The 20,108-nt window shown below is 47.8% G+C and overlaps 1 protein-coding gene across 1 annotated transcript; it reads left to right on the top strand.

The window, feature by feature from the left end:
• The first annotated feature begins 293 nt into the window (after positions 1–293).
• Positions 294–18,378, top strand: LOC129382669 (uncharacterized). Its single transcript, XM_055066769.2, has 5 exons — positions 294–481; positions 9,158–9,312; positions 10,867–10,937; positions 16,867–16,938; positions 18,134–18,378. The coding sequence occupies exons 1-5, from the start codon at positions 350–352 to the stop codon at positions 18,283–18,285; spliced, it is 582 nt and encodes a 193-aa protein (XP_054922744.1). The 5' UTR covers positions 294–349; the 3' UTR covers positions 18,286–18,378.
• Positions 18,379–20,108: the final 1,730 nt, after the last annotated feature.

A 20,108-nucleotide genomic window follows, 5' to 3' on the forward strand; every position in this document is an offset into this window, starting at 1 on the left:
GTGCGTGCAATGGTGTCGCTGGAAATGAAGCTAAAACGTTCCAGGCACCTGTTCCAAGCACAAACGCAAAAAAGAAATGTTGATCGTGCTTAATGGTTCGAACGTGCTACGCCGCACCACGTGCGTGAAAGTGGCACCGGCGATGCGGCACAAATGTGAGCCCCACTGTGTTATGCCTAAAGAGTGAGTTCACTGAACCTTTGCCACGGCTGCGGCACGTGCGAGATGCCGCGCTAAATGTGCTATATAAAGCTCAGCAGCCTGAAATTAAGCAGCGTTCCAGCTACCAACTTTGCCGCCGTACTCTTTCTTTGAACCTTTGCTTCCGTGTACGTCCGTCTTCCCCGTCATGGCTTGGGTATGGCTTCTTTTGGCTGTCTTGTGCGCGCTTGGCGCTCGCTGCAGGGTGAGTTCTGGACTGACCGCGGAGTCATTGTTGCGGCAGAGGCCCGATCTGGCCGCCTACCAGGACGTCAAAAAGGTGAGGTCGCTGGGAGATCAACAGTTTGACGGTATGATTCACTTCCAGGCAACAAGAAACGTCTAGCCACGCAGAAAGCTTTGCTGAACATATTGTTTAGCTAACATGCTTAACTTTCCAGAGTTCCAGCACTTGCTAAAGTGCCTCGATGACTATTACAGCACAACTAAATCGCTTAATGCCCGATAAAAGTAAATCCGCTCGAGTCCAGATGATAAATATTCTAAATGGATTTTCCTGGAAACATTGGCCGCGTTCGCCATTTTTATGACGACCTCGTTTCGTGGCGGCTGTACGCTCCAAAGCTCGACCATCGTCACCGTGCGGTTATTTAGGGCTCTAAGCTCGAACAATCATCTTTATCGTTCAGCGATTATTGAACGGAAAGGTTCACTTTTCCGCCACGAACAGCAGCGATAGCGGGCTTTTGCAGCCCAAGATATTCGTCCAGACGGCATTTCCAAGAGGCATGCTGCTTTGCAACCGAAACCTACACCGAGCCTCTTTCTGCGGCGACCTGCGCTTCGAACTTTAAGTAAGTGCCATGAAAAATGGGTAATCCAATCTCACGTATTTGCGACAAGCCTCTAAAAAAGCTCAGTTGTATAATGCCCCACGTTCGCAGCGCCTTGAAGAAAACGCGTCGCACGGGAAACGTGAAAGATCCGGTAGTAGTGGTGCATGCTGTTCGTCGAAGCTGATAATAAAGGTCCACGCCCGCAACTGAAATTGTGCTAGTCAGGTCGCACGGCCTGCGCAGGCTGTCAATTCCAACTGAATATGATTGGCGTTCGCCACTGGGTCTTGAGGAATGGCTGCCGGGGCTGCTATTATGGGCTGTAGTCTTTGTCGTCTTTTCAGCCCTGCATGTCACCAAGGTCGGCTGCTGGGACCTCGTCAGCAAAGTGAAATCCGAGAACATGGTGGAAGTTGAAGCTGTGCACAGCGGAACAGCCGGGTTTTGTTCATTCTATCATGAAACCCGCGATCGTCGGTGAAATTTTCGGAGGTCTTTCAGTTTCGTCTTTAATTGCGGTCTCGGTCTAACTGCGTTGCCATGTCGGTCTAACTCGCGAAGTACAAGTGAAAGTATAGGTGGAAGATTTTCCGCGGCGTGAAACACGAAACACTGTTCATGTCCTTTCTTTTCGTGTCACCACTATCATCATCAAAGTCCTCTTCGCTTTCCCTTTCTCCTTTTGTTCCTCTTCTTTCCTTACCCAACACTGAGTAGCAAGCGAGATCATAGTAGTTCAGGCTTTTCTCTCACATCGTATAATATTGCTACGGGAAGGAAGAAGCGTGCGTCTATTTACAGATGGCTTTTAATGGCAGAGCCAATAAGCGTAGAGCATCGATAATACTGCACTCTTCGTCGTCTCCAAGGCCACCATAATCGTCCTCTTCTTCCCACATTACCGACTGTGACATCACCACCGTTGGAAAAAGCACCTTATTGGTGCGGCTCATCGGTCTGAGAAAGGTAAGGTTTGAGACGGCTGACGTGGATGATGTCAGAGAGAGGAGGTGAAGGCACCGTGGCATCCAGCGGAGACACTTCCTATGTGACAGGGGTCACCTGGCGAAGGAGGCGGTGAGTCACAGTATCGCGAGAGGAATTTCTCGGAAAGACCAACATGCCGAGTTGGATACCAAACTAGCACAAGAGCACCTGGTTCGTAGTTCACGTCTTGATGGCGCTGGTCGTAACGGCACTTCTGGCGTGTCTGTGAAGCAGAACGACGAATACGGGCAATCTGGCTATGACATCCCGAGTGTACTCTGTCGGCGAGCCGAGTGTGGTCGGAAGGAGTCTCGAAAGGCAAAGTCAGCTCACGGCCGAAGAGGAGATAGAAGAGTGAATAGCCAGCTGTGTCGTGGCGCGAGGAATTGTAGGCGAGCGTGACAAATGGTATAGCAATGTCCTAGTCGCGATGATCGCAGGAAAGATACATTGCTAGCATGTCAGTTATTGTGCGGTTCAGGCGTTCGGTAAGGCCGTTAGTTTGAGGATGGTAAGCGGTAGTAAGTTTGTCTTTAGTAGCACATGATCGAAGTAGGTCGTCTATGACTTTGGAAAGAAAGTATCTGCCGCGATCGGTGAGAAGGGGACGAGATGCATCGTGGTGCAAGATAACGTCGTGAAGCAAGAAATGAGCGACGTCTGTAGCGCAGCTGGTCGGTAGGGCTCTAGTAATGGCATAGCGAGTTGTATAGTCTGTAGTGACGGCAATCCACCTATTTCCGTCATTTGATATAGGGAATGGTCCGAGAAGATCAACGCCAACGCGAAAAAAAGGGTCGGCCGGTATATCCAAAGGCTGAAGCAGTCCGGCAGGAGGCACAGCTGGTCTTTTCCGGCGTTGACACGACTCACACGAGGCAACATAGCGCCGGACGGAGCGGTTGAGACGGGGCCAGAAAAACCGTCGCCGAATTCGGTCATAGGCCCGCGTGACGCCAAGGTGTCCAGCGGTGGGAACGCCGTGCAGTTGCTGCAGTACAATCTGTTGCAGATGAGACGGAATGACGGTTAGGAGCTCGGGCCCGTTGGGGTGCATGTTGCGGAGATACAGGATGCCATTTTGTAGTACGAACATGTGAAGGGATGGGTCAGACGGAGCAGAGAGCAGGCGTTCGATAATGGGGCGTAACGACTCATCGCGTCGTTGTTCAGCGCCAATGTCTTGCAAGGCAGGGAGCGAAAGAACGCAGATCGGTGCGACATCTACTAAACCGTCCGGTACATCGACGGGATGACGAGACAGGCAGTCGGCGTCCTGATGTAGACGACCCGTTCGTAATTCTGCAACCAGCCATCGACGTCAACGTTGTCGATACCGGAAAACATGCCAGGGTCACGAGGCTGGGCCAGGATGACCGTCCGTGGCGACGACGGGGCCATGGTTGAACTCTCTCTTTCGGATGACATGGCGGCCAGGTTACGTCCGCTGCGGAGTTCCGTCTTGCGCAAGTGATTACTCCGCACGTCCACCAATGATGCTACGGGAAGGAAGAAGCGTGCGTTCATTTACAGATGGCTTTTAATGGCTCAGCCAACAAGCGTAGAGCATCGATAATAGTATGGTATGATATGGTATTGCTTATGCGATGGCGCACACCCACTCTGGGGGATTGGCCAAGATTTGGATGAAATTAGGCAGTCTTTGTTAAATACTAAAATTGGTAAAGCTAACTGGAGGAAATGAACAAAAATAAAATGTTTAAGAATTCAAGACAATCTCTTTGCAGCAATTATAAATTCCTCCACGGTTGAGCAAACATCCCTGTGGCACTTTCCGAGAGGGGAGGCTCCTAGAGAAAGGATATTTATAATTCAAAAGCTTAAACCAAGCTGTGTAAATCTTGATTCTGGAATATTTTTTCTTAAAGAAGTAAACCGGCGGCAGAATATGAAAAAAAAAAGATATATTGTTTCATCTTCTCCACAGACTGGGCACAGAAGGGAGAGCACCAGACCAGCCCTGTGAAGATAGAAGTTTAATTTTGGTATTCGACAACGTAATCGGGTAAAGATGACTTCAGTTTTTCTGGTGTGAAAGGAATTTTTGGGCCAAGGGAATAGGAGGTGCCGATATTCTGAAATATTAGCTACAGCTGGGTTCAAGAAGTCTTGAATAATTGTATATCTCCTGAATCTAGTAGTCGTTAGGTAAGCTATTGTAGGAAGTAATGGTAATACAGGGCCACTGAGGGCCGGTCTCACGAGACTGTCAGCCATTTAGTCCATGACTAATCCTTTATGTCCAGGCACCCAAAGCAATCTAATTAAATTTATGTGGGCAGGCACTAGAAAATGAAATGTACGTAAAAGGTTAGTGACACCATTTGCTGTCAGCGAGGAACATTAGGATAAAGAATCTGTTATTATTACTACCGCCGATATTGACGAATTTAGTTTGCGTAAGGCTAGAACTACAGCTAGAAATTCAGCCAAAAATACGGAAAGGAAGTCCAGAATCCTGATTGCAAATGACCACTCTACAGCGGGAGAGAAAATGCCAATTCCAGATTTTTCTTCACACTGTGAGGCGTCTGTCGCAATGACCGTACTTATAGATAAACTCAACAAATGGTCCTGTAATAAGCCGTTTAATATATTGTTAGATAGAAGTTTTGCATTATTTGGGTAGATGTCCTAAAATATAATTTGTAGGTTCGCTCGCACATCTCAAATAGTCGGTACCTCCCAGAGACGTACATTTAAGGGATTGATCAATGTTTGTACGAAGACCATCTGTGGTGTATGAAAACGATGCCAGTGTACTCCGAAGAATATGGCAGGCTGGGAAATGGATATGTATTCCAATCATGTAATAGGGGATTCATACAATTTTAAGACTGTTTGCACCGTCAGTAAACGAAATCTGCACAATATTGAGGGCAACCTGACTTCTTGGTGTAGTATGTTATTGGCAACACATTTCGGTAATCCGCAACACAGTCGTAGGGCTTCCCGCTCAAGTAGAACAAGGGGACGTAATTTATAAGCGGGAGCACCAGAAAATAAAACACATCCGAATTCTAAAATGGGCCGCACATACATTTTGTATATCATTAAAAGTGCAACCATTCCGGACCGACTGTTGCACAACTTACGTAGCATACCAACTGCTCGCACTCCCTTTTTAACTATATGGTCAATATGGCCGAGCCAGCTGAGGGAACCGTCATATACTACACCTAAATATTTCACCGACTCCACTTGAGGTATAGTCTCGAGGCGATAGGACATCGATATGTTAACGGGATTGCTAAGATGGAAAACCAATATCGAGCATTTTATAACGTTAAGTGAAAGGCGAATTTTGTTTAACCAGGTTTCTATGGCGTTGAGGTAGTTCTGTAGTCGATAATATAGAGAGAATATCACTGTCTGATGCGAAGAAAGCAATGTCAATTGCGTATACGTATGTTTGTACATCTTGGTGAAGACGAATGGAACACATCAAAATATTAACTATTAATGGTGAATGACAGTTCCTTGAGGAACACCTCGTGATTGATTATATATACTCGAGGAAACGCCTCTTAGCAGTAAAATGCTCTCCCATTTAAAAATTCACCAATCCAGTGTGAAAAATAATTTGGAATCTAATATCTAAATATTAATATCTAATAAAATTAAGTGTTCTACACTGTCGTAGGCTTTGGAAATGTCTAATGTCGGAAGAGCACCTATTTGTCTCTGTCGCCGTGCTAATTTTATTCTACTTTCTAAGTCCACGTGAGCATGCCAAATTGAACATGACGGCCGGAATCCAATTTGGCAGGGGCTAAGCAAGTCTTTGTTCTGTATAAATTTAATCATATGGGCATATAGAATTCTTTCAATTAATTTAACCAAATTTGAAGTTAGCGCAATTGGCCTAATGTTATCTATTGTATATCCTTCCCCATGATTTTTAAGAATAGGGATGGCTTTAGCAATTTTCCACGTAGACGGAATCCATGAGAACCGAATTGAGTAATTTACAATAGCTAAAAGGTCATCAGAAGCTTCCTTAAATAAAATTCTGATCATAGTAGATATTACCCCATCCACGCCGGGAGCTGAATCTGGAAGCGGCTCCACGATTTCAGCCAATTCTAGCATGGCGATTTCCGTAAAATCATCTGACGCCCTTCGTAAGCGAGACCAACTTGGCAACACAGAATAAAATCTAATTTATAATCCCCTCACGATTTCTTCTAGTGATTGTTTCATTTCATCGCTACTTAAGATTATAGAGTCAATATTAATTTGACTCGGAAGAACTTTTCTACCGCGGAGAAAACGGAACAATGCAGGCTTATTTTTATTATTAGACAAGAAATCAAAATGCTTACAGTCGAATTCATCTTTGGCTTTAGAAAGTGTATGTTTGAAGACAGCTGGAAAAAATTTATAGTCACTCCAATTTTTGGGACTCTGGTTATGCAATAATTTTTTCCAAGCAGCCTTTCTCTAGTCTCGAGTGCATTCTTCATTCCACCAGGGACTGTAAGAGTTTCTTTTATTCAATCTAATCACAAATTGAGCCTTTTTTTGAGAACTTGCCAAAGCGGAACAGATAATCGTGGTTTTTTGTTCTGTAGGCGCACCAGACAGAGATGAAAGAACATTTCGCAAGCATTTTTTTAAAAATGTTGTAATTTATGAAAGTTCGAACCTGATCACTCATAAATGTTACAGGACGTGCAGCATCAAATACTGTTGGAAGGTGATCACTGCTTGTCGAACAATCAATAGTCGACCAAGAAGTTACGGAGAGACTCGGGCCACGGAATGTAAGACCTAGTGAAGAGTAAGATCGGCCTCTCACAAATGTAATAGATCCGGAGTCTACACACGTTAGTCGATTGTCCAACGACCAGTTGAACAATCGGGTGCCGCACAAATCTGTTCTTAAGCCCCATGAGATATGGTGAAAATTGAAATCACTTGTGATTACAATGTCACGTCCTCAAGAGTTAATAGCACTATCCAGTGTGCTAGTGTCCTGTGCGCCAGATGGAAAATATGCATTAACTACGGTAAAGGGACAACATCCCGGGAGAACCAGCTCTATCGCTAGGATTTCACACTCTGAAGTAGAAAGTTGAAATGAAATTTCAGCCCTATGGGAAATTTTAGATGAGATAAATGTAAATAATCCGCCACCTCTTGTAGGACGGTCTAATCGAAATGATGTGTAGAATTTCATTTGAAAAGATTTCTCAGGATTTAGCCACGTTTCTTGTAACATAATTAAATCAGGATTAAGTTGAGAAGTTAGACAAGTTAAATCTACTGAAGCAGAATATAAAGAGCGGCAGTTACACTGAAGCACTTTTAGTGATCCTGAAAGTGCCGCAGGCGAAACTGCCTTCTGCAGAATGTTTTCCTTTAGCACAACACTGAACTGACTTTTCTTAGCTTTTGAGTGAGGACCAGGGGAGGAGTCTTCATTAATAGAAGACACGGTTCTTTTATATGCTCGAGCATTTTGTCATCTCCAAATCTGTATTAACCAGATTACAAGTTGTAGGGCCCGCGGAAGAGGGAGCTGGAAGTTCAATATCATTATTGCAAGCATCGGCATTTGATCTTTCATGGTTAGTTTGGTGCTCAGGATCGACTGCTTGGGTTGTTACAGGAGCTGGGCAGGTAGTTTGCATCAAATGAGATAAATGACTAGAAACGGCTTGTGAGATACATTCACCAAGGCTCATTGCCAACGTTTCCATAGCTTTTGTAACTGCCTTTTCCACAGCGGCCTCTATAGTTGCAGTAAGTGATAGGTCCGTGGTAAGATTTTGTCTGCCTATTATCCCCGCATAGCCAGATGCCCTTTCTTTCACAAAGTTTATATCCTCCATCCTTGAGCAGTGTCGTCGATCAATTATTTAAATCACCTGTAATTCTTGAGCCCTAACAGAACAGTTTAAATAATTGGCTGGATGATTTCGATCACAGAGACTGCATCGCTCTTCTTGGGCACTACAATCACTTTGAACGTGTTCTTCCCCACATGCGCAACAACGTTGTCTTAATTTACACCCTGCCATACTAAGGCCGTAACACCAGTAATTACGGCATTGAATCAGACGCGACGCCAGGGGTTCAACTCTGAATACAAGGGGCCACACCTTTAGTTCTGATGTGCAGGAAGTTCCAGCAAAAGTTGCAATCACCGATTCTGTTGGGACCCGCTTATTGTCTACCACTAGAGTGCATCGGTAAACAGCAATTACTCCAGTCCCAGACAATCTCTCTAGTGTTTCAGCGGGAGAAAGATCAGCATCGACACCTCTGACTATTCCCTTAGTGCAGGCGAGGTGAGCAGGGATGTAGGCACTCACCGGTAATGACGCGAATGATGAGCACTTAAGCAAATCCGCGACACAGGACTGGTCTGGCGACCGACACACGATACCTCCGCAGCCGAACTGCCTCACTTCCGTGGTGGTCTGGTATGAAGAGGTAGCAGCATGCAGAGATTTCTGGATCGCCTGGAGGTTGGTCAGACGTACAAACTCTCCATTTGAAGGAACCAGAGCCACCGCGATGCTGCTCACACCACTGCGGATGAACAAATCTAGAGGTAATTCATTCGTTGGAATGAGGCCGCCCATGGGGAAAAACCCCTGCCGGGGGAGTTTATGGACATCAGCCTAGGATGAAGCTGGCTTTAGAATCAGTGAGAGCTCAACAAATAAGATTAGTAAAGCCTAATATCACCCAAAACCTGGCCAAGTGACAGAAGCCGCAGCGAGCGCAAGGTGGCTTCGTCGTCTCCAAGGCCACCAGTATCGTCCCCTTCTTCCCAAATTACCGACTGTGACAATCTATATATATATATATATATATATATATATATATATATATATATTGCAACTGCACAGCAGGATGATGAACTAGAGAAACAATGTATGTTGCCGTAGTTTCATTTGCCTTGACACGGAGAGTGTGGACGTTTATTGTCGAGCAAGGGCAGTGTTCTTCGCCCGTTATTGAAAGTTTCCTCATACAAGAAGTCATTGACGTTTTAAGCTAGGGCGTTCCACCTCTTTCTCAGCATTTATGCTGCACAAGCTGACAAAGAATTATGGAAATAGTGACAAGCGGTACGTCTTCAAAACGGTTGCAAAAGGTTGTAGTTTGTACTAGCTGCACGTACCCACTGGACGCAGTGCACGTCTCCGGGTGCCACCTGGTATCTTCTCTACCGAAACGAGAAGCAAGGACCCTTTGGGCCGGGTGACAGCTGCCTGAGGGACACCCAGATGAGCAAGGTGGTCGATGGGAAGGCCCTGTTCCGCTTGCGCTACGGCAATGGCCACGAAAGGTACGTATCGACTCACCTTCGGTGTCACGAACTTCGTGACCTTAGAAGGCCGCTGCAGAAACTCACTATAACCATACACGTTTATGCAGCCTTATATCATTGTACACCACTTTGTTGAAATGTCAACCCTATCAGCTACACATTTGAGTCGTAATTTGAACCGTCTCGCTCTAAAGCAGGAAGTTTGATTGAAAATGAACCTCAGGAGAAAAGCCATGCTAAAACTGGCGAACACTTGTTGCCGCACTTGCTGCGAGTGTATACGAATAGAAGAACAAAAATGCTTGCGCATCCAGATATTCCTGGGGACCCGATCCACAAAATCCTATTGTCCCGTGGTAGGCTCCTCCACTCAAGCTATGGTTATACATCTTCACATCGAGTAGGGTAGATGGGGCAGCCCGTACGGTCATGCACGTGCGAAATGAGCCGCACCGCTAAGTTTTAACAATTTGCGCTAACAAGAGCTTCTTTTTTTTTCACGGGAAGGAGCTCTTTCAAAACCTCAAACATGGCTTCTGTTCACCGAATGACGCTTGCCAAAATATGGGGGCGCATTTGAAGCGCAATAATTTTGCTGTTATTGTTAGAGGTTTCACGTAATTACCGGGTGCCTAACTTTCCCATCTGCTGTGCGTTGAGAACCAGTGTTGAGGTTTCTTGCAATGAGCAGTAATCGTCAACATGTTTCCGGTAAACTGTTGGCACCAAACAGAAATACTGACCGTATGCGTAACGTAATTGCTGCCGGAGTAGCTTACCTCTAACGTGTAACCAAAGAAACTCCTTTCTAATAATTGGACTATATAAGGTTCAAATGGCTACGGGCCGCTTCAAAGACTGCACACACCACCGAAATCAAACGTAGTGATTGCCACGGTTCGCCGAACCATACGTTCGTTTGCAGGCGACGAAACTATTCTGCCGTTTATAATTCGTATATCATTGAATTCGAGTACATTTCATGTGACATTAGCACACTTTCGTCTATAGCCGACAAATACTTCTCTTTGAATGCTAACAGAATGAATCACTTATGTAAAACAGGCGATATTCTGGCATTTTTTTTTAATAACTACATCTGACAATAGTTGACGGTGAGAAGTTCCTCCAGCGCAGGCACCGCTAAATGAAGTACATTTTCTTTCAAGGAGTCAACGTTGAATCAAGCCTCGTAGCCAGTGGTGCAGTGAACAATAATACATGAAGTGCTCGCAGTTTATCCGATAAAACACTACAGTCTTTATTTCTAAACAAGAGCTGCATGAACTTCAAGATAGCGCATGTTCAGAAAAAAATACAAAACAAGCAAGAGAGACCCAGGCGGAATTGAGAAATAAGCTCTTTGGCCATGTGTTGCCTATGTGCCAATAAACATTTCTCGGCAACAAGTTGTTAGCTGATTCTTTGCGCATTGAGTTTCAGCTTAGGAATAAAGTCGTTTTGTTAATCTAGTTAGAATGTTACGTTCTCATGCCCACTTTACAAAGCACGCTCTGCCCTGTGTAGTTCTGTGATTTGAGAACTTGACGCCCTTCGTTTGCATCTTTACAGGAACGCCACGTTCACATACAAGTCTTCTGATGGACGAAATTTTAACGTCTTGCAGACTCAGTTGGATGGCGGTGAGTAATAAGCGTAGCCAGATGGCTCTGGTTCTCACGCTCGTCAATAGGTCTGGGGAACGAATAGAGCAGGTAAAAAGCAGAAAGAAAAAAATTCGCAGTTTCGCCCCGAAGGGTGCAGCACCGATTGCGATAGCAAATTAGTGGATAGCTGTGCGAAGTAAGCAAAGGCGCTTTAGCGACCGCGTAAACTTATAAATATTAGCTTTCTAATTGAACTAACAATCATAGAATGTCTAAGCGTGACTAAACGAGGACGTAGGAAGAGATAGACACACAGAAACAACGCTGTCTTTGTGTGTATGCTTCTTACTACGTACTTGTCCAATCGCGCTTGCACCTTCTGTCATAGATTCAAATCAACTAGCCCGCCAACGTGTTTTAACTAAACATACAAGCACGGTGTCACGTGCGCACATAAACATGAACACACCTCGCTCGATGACCGCGGAAACTCGCTGTCAAAATGCTGGAGTGAGGAATCGCGGTTTCTTAGTTTCAACCAAGCAATCACTCACCGACGTCGACGAGAGAAGAGACCCGAAATGGGTTGCTGCAAACACACTGTAAAGGACTTAGTGGATGCTTCAGGGCGCATGAACAGCTTTCGCATTGAATCACGGGATACTAATTCAATTAATAAAACATGTTTGATGAACCTTTTCTAATTAGAAAGGCCGTTAAGTAGACAAACATTATCCTCGAGGAGGAAGACGACTGATAACCGTATCCAGCAGGTCTCCCACCCGTACATTGTATCAGAAACCCTTGTAACGCGACAGCGTTAAGGAGCTCGTGTCGCCGAAAAGCCGGTGTCGGCGCCGGTGGCGTTGGCCATGAGTGAAAAATCCCGGAAGGCAATCCATAAATAAAAGCAACTTGCAAGATGGGCTGGTGGGAATCGAACCAGGGTCTCCGGAGTGCGAGACGGAGACGCTACCACTAAGCCACGAGTTCGTTCCTTCAGAGCGGGACAAAATAGCCTCTAGTGAATGCGGTGTTACCTTAGAAACGTGCCGTAGAAAGTTATACCGCGGTGTATATCGGTAATTATGAGAATGTAAATTACAGAAGTCGCAGTTAAACGCGTAGCGAAGTACGGTTCCGCTACATTTCTTCTGCACTTTCCGCACACGCAGAGCCATCTTGCGGCAAACACAGAAGACCCCCTCCTCGCAATGTACGGCGCTGCCCCAACAGGTGGCGCGCCACTCGCCCGATTCTCGCCTTCGGCTCGTTTGAGCGCATTGGGGCTGCACGGGGACCGGTGCGAGGCGCGTCGCGGCCCGGCTGTCCGTGCCGATCACGACGTTTGGCTCGCGTAGATTGTTTCCCCCTCTGAGACACCGAGTTCTTTGGTTCGTTCCGCTTGCTCAGGCGCACGTTTCGTTGCCGCGCCGAACGCTGCGTTGCTCGGCGCTCACCGCGTGATTGGTGGGTGCAAAGTCCGATGCGGGGCGCCGCGTAAGTGATCGCTGCGCCGTTGTGCATTGTCTTACACCCCTTGGGGGGTCGACGGGAACGCTAACGCGTTCCACTCTTGAAGGCGAAGCTTAAGCGTTCTCCAATATTTTTAACAGCTTTGATAACGTTAGCACGGACACCTTGTATAGAGGCGTGAAATTTTACGTTTACTGCAAGAGCAGTGACACGCACATTTGAGGCGCGTTCGCCCCGTCGTGGTTTCATGGTGTCTATACCCGCATAAGCGGCCCGCACGTGGAGAATCAACGCGTCTCCAAGGGCGCGCAGTGCACTTGGCTGCAAGAGCGACGAAGCCAAGCGCTTGCACCGTGACAGTGTGCTCAATCGGCTCCAATCTGCGCAGGGCAGCGTTGTGGTTTCTGCTGCTTTCAGCAGCATTGCGCGCACACAGATTAGCATTCCTGCCGAACGCACGTGCGGCGCAAACGAGACTGTGCAGCATACGCTGGTCTGAACGGAACGGAGGGCAACAATTCAAGCCTTGTCGTTTCACTGGGTGCGCCAAAACGCCGACGGTTTCCCTTCGGTTTCGTATCGTGCAGCACCGAGTTGCGACGCCCGCAACGTCCCTGGCGGCTCTCCTCTTCACAACAGGGTTCGGAGACGCCTTCAGCGAAACGCTAAACTTCACAATCGCTTTCAGTTGTGGTACTCTCTTTGTGGTAATGGAGACTGCCACTAAAGAGGGAAACCGTCTATGTCTACCCCCGAAGGGAAACCGTCGGCGAATATGGGCCCGAATACAAAGCCAGGATAGGCACTGCTCGCCTCACGGAGTGGACCAAGCTGCGGAAGATAAGAGAACAAAGAGCTACGAACGAACAGAGCCAACAGCTTCAGTTAATTAAGGACTGGATAGCTCAGCTTCACCAGGATGTGAAGGCGCACACCGAAATGCTTGAAACTTCCAGCACCACTCCGAGCATCGACGCTCGCTTGCTCCACATGTGGGAAGCCCGGTGTAGCCTGCTGAAGCGTTGGAAAAGGCAAAGATTCAACCGCAAGCTCAAGAGGCGAATCGCACTGCTCACACAAGAGGCTGCAGAGTACGCGACCACGCTGTGCCGAGAAAATTGGCTATCCCTCTGCGACAGCTTGAGAGGAAGACTGAGTACTTCCAAGGCGTGGAAGTTATTGATGTATTTAATCAACCCGGCCAGCAGCAAAACGGAATCCCACCACAATATGGCCCGAGTAATTCACCAATTTCCAGGAAACGAGGTGGACCTCCTTTTGACTCTCAAAGCCCAGTGCTTCCACAAACAGCCATCGGAGCCTCTGCCACCCCACACGATCGCGTCAAGCATACAGCAATCTTACAGAGCCTAAACACGCTGGGCTGTGGGGCCAGGACGTACTCCTATATCAGAGATTTTCTCTCAGATAGAAAATCTATCCTAAAGGTCGGGGACCAAGCCACAAACCCCTTTATACTGGGCGGGCGCGGCACACCACAGGGCGCAGTGTTATCCCCTCTCCTTTTCAATATCGCCCTAATAGGCCTTCCGCCGCTCCTTGATAACATTCCGGGGATCCGGCATGGCCTATATGCCGACGACATTACCATCTGGTCGTCCACAGGGTCCATCTGGGCAATGTAGAGCTGCTTGCAGGAAGCGGCAGACGTGGTGAGCGACTATGCTAAGCCATGCGGCCTCAGCTGCGCCCCCAAAAGTCGGAGCTACTCCTGGTGTCACCGCGAAAGAAGCACGCATCCGACTCGCCCACTATCAACATACAACTGGAGGGACACATCATCGTTCTGCCTCAGAGCTTAAAGATATTGGGAGTGGTTTTCCAGTCGGAGCGCACCAACACAATATTAATATACACGCTTAAGAATGCAACAGCCCAAGTTACCCACATGATCCGGCGAATAACAACCAAGACAAGAGGCATCGGGGAGGCGGACACGCTTCGGCTTGTCCAAGCCTTCGTCGTGTCTCGAATAACTTACGCTATTTCATACGCACTAATCAACGCGACGGAACTCAAGAAAATCAACACAATGATCAGCAAGGCATATAAGCAGGCGATGGGCCTGCCGATCAGTACGCCCACAGAACGCCTACTATGACTAGGTGTACACAACACGGCCGAGGAGCTGATCGAGGCACATTTATCCAGTGAGCGAACAATGCTGGCGGTTACGGAAGCGGGGAGGTCCATCCTCTTACGCCTGGGGCTCTCTGCGCCTCTCAGCCATCCGCCGCCTCAGACTGTGAGCTTACGCCATGCCATCCGGTGCAACATCACCGTACGTCTTCAACCTCGCAACATGCACCCAGTGCATCACACAGAGCGAAGGAAGGCCCGGGCCCTGGCCATACACAAGCGATACGGGACTTTACCCTCTGCAGTCTACACGGACGCGGGGTGTTACCCCAGACGCGCTGCCACAACAGCCATCGTAGCCGTCAACAAAGAACATCGGAGCAGCATTTCGCTCACACGAAACAATCCCCTCGAAGCCGAGGAAGCGTCATGGTCCTCGTGCTCTCCCAAACAGAGGTTGAAGTCATAGTGACCGACTCCCAACAGGCGTGCCGCAACTTTGCTAGCGACAGAATTCATACCACTATGCTCCAGATCATCAATCAAAAGCCGCCAACGAGATCAGTCGTGATCATCTGGGCGCCAGCTCATCACCGCATTCCTGGCAACGAGGTCGCCAGCCACGTGGCTCGAGATTTGACCCACCGAGCCGACGCCGAGGAATCTGAACCCAAGCGCATGCACCCTCTAGCCTCGTACCAAGACATCACACAACACTACAAGCTAACCTGCAGAACATATGCACCCCAACACAAGCCGCTACCTAGAGAGCAGGAGCAATTCCTCCGAGCTCTACAGGTTAATACATTCCCCCACCCAACCAGAAATCACCTCATAGGCCTTACACAATTCCCTTCGCAATGCCGCTTCTGCACAGAGCCCGGGTCCCTCAGGCACATAGTAGGGGGTTGCGGAGCGGCATCATTAAATCTTCCGAACCCTTAACCCACCAACGAGCTTTGGGAGAGAGCCTTGGCCAGCTCCGACCTCGAGGATCAGCAATGGCTGATTGCGAGGGCCCAGGACGCGGCCCGAGCTCAAGGCAGTCTGGAATGAGGACGCCTCTCCAAAGCTGCATTCACCCAATAAAAATGTTTATTCTATCTCTCTCTCTCTATTTAGTGGTAAAAGGTGGTTAAAGTCTCTGCTGCCACCAATCCCTAATCTGACCGCGTTTCTTCTTGACAGCAGGATCTCAGGGCATGCCCTCCAATCTATCTCCTTCCGCACCATGTGTCTAAAGGTACAGGCGTTCATGTAGCGTGCTTGGAGCCGCCTTGAGCCGTTGCGTACAGGAGACAGCGTACGACAGCGAAAATAATGCAGTTTTAGTCTGCAAACAGTCCATGAGTATAGGCATGCATATTCTGACCAGTCTCTTGCGCGAAATGGCTCTGTTTGCAAAATAAAATTTGCCAACGATTACGCTTCGTGGCAATGCGATCTTTGAACGCCGCTGCCTTATTTGAATAACAAGCAGCCGCATTAAAAGCACGCAGTGCCGAATGGAGGCGGTTCTGCGTTTCGGATTGGGCAGTACACACCGCGATCCGCCGCTATCGAGCCGGCGATCCGGCGACGTGCTATCGCGCCATATTATAGTGGGTCACCGCAGCGGAGAGGGGGGGGGGGGGGAGATTAGCGAATAATATTTAAGGTTTATTCAGGGGTGGGATGAGCAAACGGGTGGACAACAGGGGTATTGAGTACAGGACACACACTCATTCACTCACAGACAGGCCTCAATGTGGCCGCAAAAGGTTGGGGGGCGAAGGAGAAGTAGGGGGACGAAACGCTATAACTCTCTTTCGAGTCTGCGCTACGGCACTGCGCCAGGTAAGGGGAGGTATAGGGCAAGTGTGGAGGCGGGAGTGGAGGCGGGAGAAGGACAGCCAGGCGCAAGCACTGCCAGAGGTGACAAATGCCACTGAGTTACGCGCCGCGCAAACGGGAAAGCGAGAGATGCGGCTGAGTGCCGTAGAGCCACGCAGCGCAGAGACGGAGGATGCGGAGAGCCGTGGATCACACGTGAAGTGGCAAGGAGCGCCCGCCGCCGGCACCGCGGCAGTGCCACGACAGCGGGAGAAGGGACGGCGAGGGCGGAGTTGATGCTCCGAGAGTCACCGCAACGCCGCTGCTCGGAAGAAGGGGACGAGAGGATAGGCGAGAGCATGGGATCCGGCTTTCAGAGCATCATAGCAAGGCTCCCGTAGTGCGCGAGAGATCACGGCAGGAGTGCGCTGGCGTCGGCTACTGGGCGGGTTAGGGCGAGGCACAACGGCGAGGCCGACGGCGGCGCAAAACGCGGGAACGGGCGCTAAAGAGCTGCGCTTTTAAAAAGCGCGATAGAGTTCGGTCCCATGCTTGTTTTCTACCTCGTTTCACGCAGCTTCACGTGTGGCAAAGTACGACATGCTGTTCGTGGACTGTGCCCACTGCAGGATCGTGAAGGACCAAAAAGGTGAGTATACACTGGTTAGCTGTATACGATTAGGTCTCAGGATCTCTAACCTGTTTCGCATGAAAGATGTTTATTGTTTAAAAAGGAAGGGATATTGCGCTTTGTGTTGTGTATCGCCTTCTACGTCGCATGACGCCTCCGCACTACGCAAACAGGAAGCGTCAGTGGTTGTGGTACAAGTACAATAAGAGGCGCGAATGAGCTAGGTAGGCGAAGGCTGGTTAAGCGCCCACTGATATTTGCTGCTTTTTACCACCGTGGTGACATCGAATCAGTCAAATTTAAGTGGAGCGAGAGTAAGAAGACAAACGTTTATTGAAAAAGAAATGAAGGAAAGCCCTGTATTTGCTTCAGGTGGAAGTCCTAAGTGTTGTCACATATAGAAGATTTTAGAGCTCGTTGTGATTATTACAGTTATTGAACACAACTTAGTACAGCGCAAACATACAAGACATAGTAATGTACATATACCTACATGCCACTAGCATACAATTGTCTGGATGAATTCGTCTGATAACAATATATAAGAAGTATGGAGAAAAAGTAAAGTTGAGAATGATGTGTTTCATTGTCTTAACGAGGCATTCCTGATCCACAAGGCTGCAGATACCTCTGTAAACGGACCTCATCAGCGTCACGTTCCCGTGCGCGCACGAATTCACCGCGCCTTTGCTTTTCTTTTTGTTTCTCTCTCTGCTTCTCTGTGAGGAATAAAATCGCATAAAGGCTTGTAAAGTAGCGCACTCTCTCTTAGTGTGTCCTGTGTTTTCGTTCTGCAGAATATATGTTTCAGAAAAAAACGTCGAATACGTTTAGGCAGCTCTATTGAGGACAAATGTTGTGTGGGCGTAAGCGTCTATAGTGTTTGCTCGCCACATGAAAACACAGTTTTTTGCATGCTAATCACTACATGCCGAAGTATTGCACAACTTTGTTAGTCCCGTTTGCATATAAAGCAGTTTTGAGGTTCCCATGGTAAATAATTAGAAGTTACCGTTTGCGTACGCTATGTTCTATTTAGTCGCTCTGGAACGAGTCAGTACAACGGGCGCACGAGAATTGAACAAAACTTGGAATATTACCGCAAGTTGTTCGTTTGTCAGTTCTAAATGGTAAGATTGGCGATGCCTTTAAATATTACTTGAAGCTTAAAACAGACGACTGTTTACCTAAAATATCCCGCCCCACTCTGCAGGCTCCAAATGTCTACTTTCGGTGCGAGAATCTTCCCTCCGGCGCGGCGTTCCCCAGCATTGCCACTTTCTCTACGACCTGCTCTGCCGGCCATCGTCAAAGTACCAGGTCTCGGACTCCAGCTGCCTCCAAAACGGTCCGAAGTTGGGCTAAAGGATTTCGAAGCGACAGTTCTCTCGCTAGCACAGACTCTTGGACGCAGAACAGCACAGAATAAACCGTTCGTAAGAGGATCACGTGCACACATCTTCGGCTCTTACGCTAATTCTGTTTACTGTATGACTCTGTCGGCTTGAATGGACGTTCCGGGGGCAGGCATCTGTGATATGTTTTGCACCATCAGGACGTGGAGCCGACATCGTGGAAGAACATCGTTTCCTGGCTGGTAATGCGTGCGAAACGGCACCGGGCTTGGGCGTGAATAAAACAGATGGCGTGCGTGCTTCGACCAGTAATGGTGCAGACGGACGTTCCGGATGAAAGCGGGCTTGGGAGGGATGCGGGCTTAGCGAGGTGGGGTATTCGGTTAGTGTAGACCTAGTGGAAATGTAGATTTTGTCTGCTGATAAAGTTCTCATTGGCTGGGCTGGGGTACACGATACAAAGACGCAGGCGCTCCCAAACAATGAAAGCTTCAGAAGCAGACAAAATGGACGTGTCGACTAGGTGGGCACTTATAGAATACGCGACCTCCTCCCCACCACTCTTATAGAATAGCCGACCCCCTCCTCACACCCCTGTTGGCCATTGCGGGAGACAGCTGATGCTACATGGCTAGTGGAAAGGGCATATGCCATCGGTGTCCGGAACGGGTGGAAGACGGGAGTTCGAATCCATTGTCACCAAATTTGTTGCGGCCTGGACAGAGAGACGTCAGCAGCAGTAGCATAGCCAGAAATTTTGTTCGGGGGGGGGGGGGGGGGGGAGGGAGCTCACGTTGCAGCTGGGCTTCCTCCTTATAGAGTTTGTCGAGTGATCCAATATATGAATTGCCTTGCCCTTGCCAAAGATGCTGGAAACGAATTCTTTAACGCAACACACTGTCAAGACAAGTAAAATATTTATTTTTGCATAGAAGAATGCGCTCGTATGTCCCAAAAATTGTGTCCGAAATAACTGATATCAATGCTTTCATGGGTTTTGTCTATGTCTATAAGTAACGAAAATATCACATGAACTTTAGAACTATATCAGTTCGAAACCAGAAAACCAGTGCATTCCGCTGATATGAAAAATGTATCGGCCATCAAACGAACAAGTTGAGGACAAATGTTTTAATCAAACTTTGCCAGTGAAGTACCTTGTTTAGATTATTGTAGATGTGCAACGGTCTGTGAAACTGTTCACTGACGCTTTCATTCGTTCCAATGTATTGCTCAGGAGCAGCTTTCACCAATCGTGTATTGTGAGTAATTGTACCAAAATTATAGTCCCAACAAAAAGGACATATAAAAAGCAGGAGCTCTGCAAGATATACGAGGGCGAGTCAAATAAAACTGAGCCAATGCGAATATATAACAAACGGGGCACTTTATTTAAAAGTAGTCTTTATGAGCATTTATATATTTGTCCCACTGACTAACAAGTCGCGTGATTCGCGTTTCATAAAACTCCTTCTGTTGCTGCTTAAAAAAGTCTGTGACTGATTCTTTCACGTCATTGTCCGACACAAATCTGGTTCCCTTGAGTTGTATTTTTTTTTCAATTGCCCGAAATGTGGAAGTCGCAAGGCGACATGTTTGGGCTGTATGGCGGACGTTGCAGCCGATCCGGCGTTTCACAATATCGGAAACGATTTATAGTCTCTCCGGGTTTAGCAAATTTTATCAGTAATGGCCCGTGATGATAGAAAAAAAAGTCAACAACACCTTTCCGGCGTAAATGACGGTCTTTCCATTCTTTGGGGGTGGTCAATTCGAATGTTTCCACTGTAGGCTTTGCCATCGTGTTTCAGGCTCGTAGTAGTGGCACCATGA

This window comes from Dermacentor andersoni, chromosome 6 (genome assembly GCF_023375885.2).
Source record: "Dermacentor andersoni chromosome 6, qqDerAnde1_hic_scaffold, whole genome shotgun sequence".
Classification (NCBI taxonomy): Eukaryota; Metazoa; Arthropoda; class Arachnida; order Ixodida; family Ixodidae; genus Dermacentor; species Dermacentor andersoni.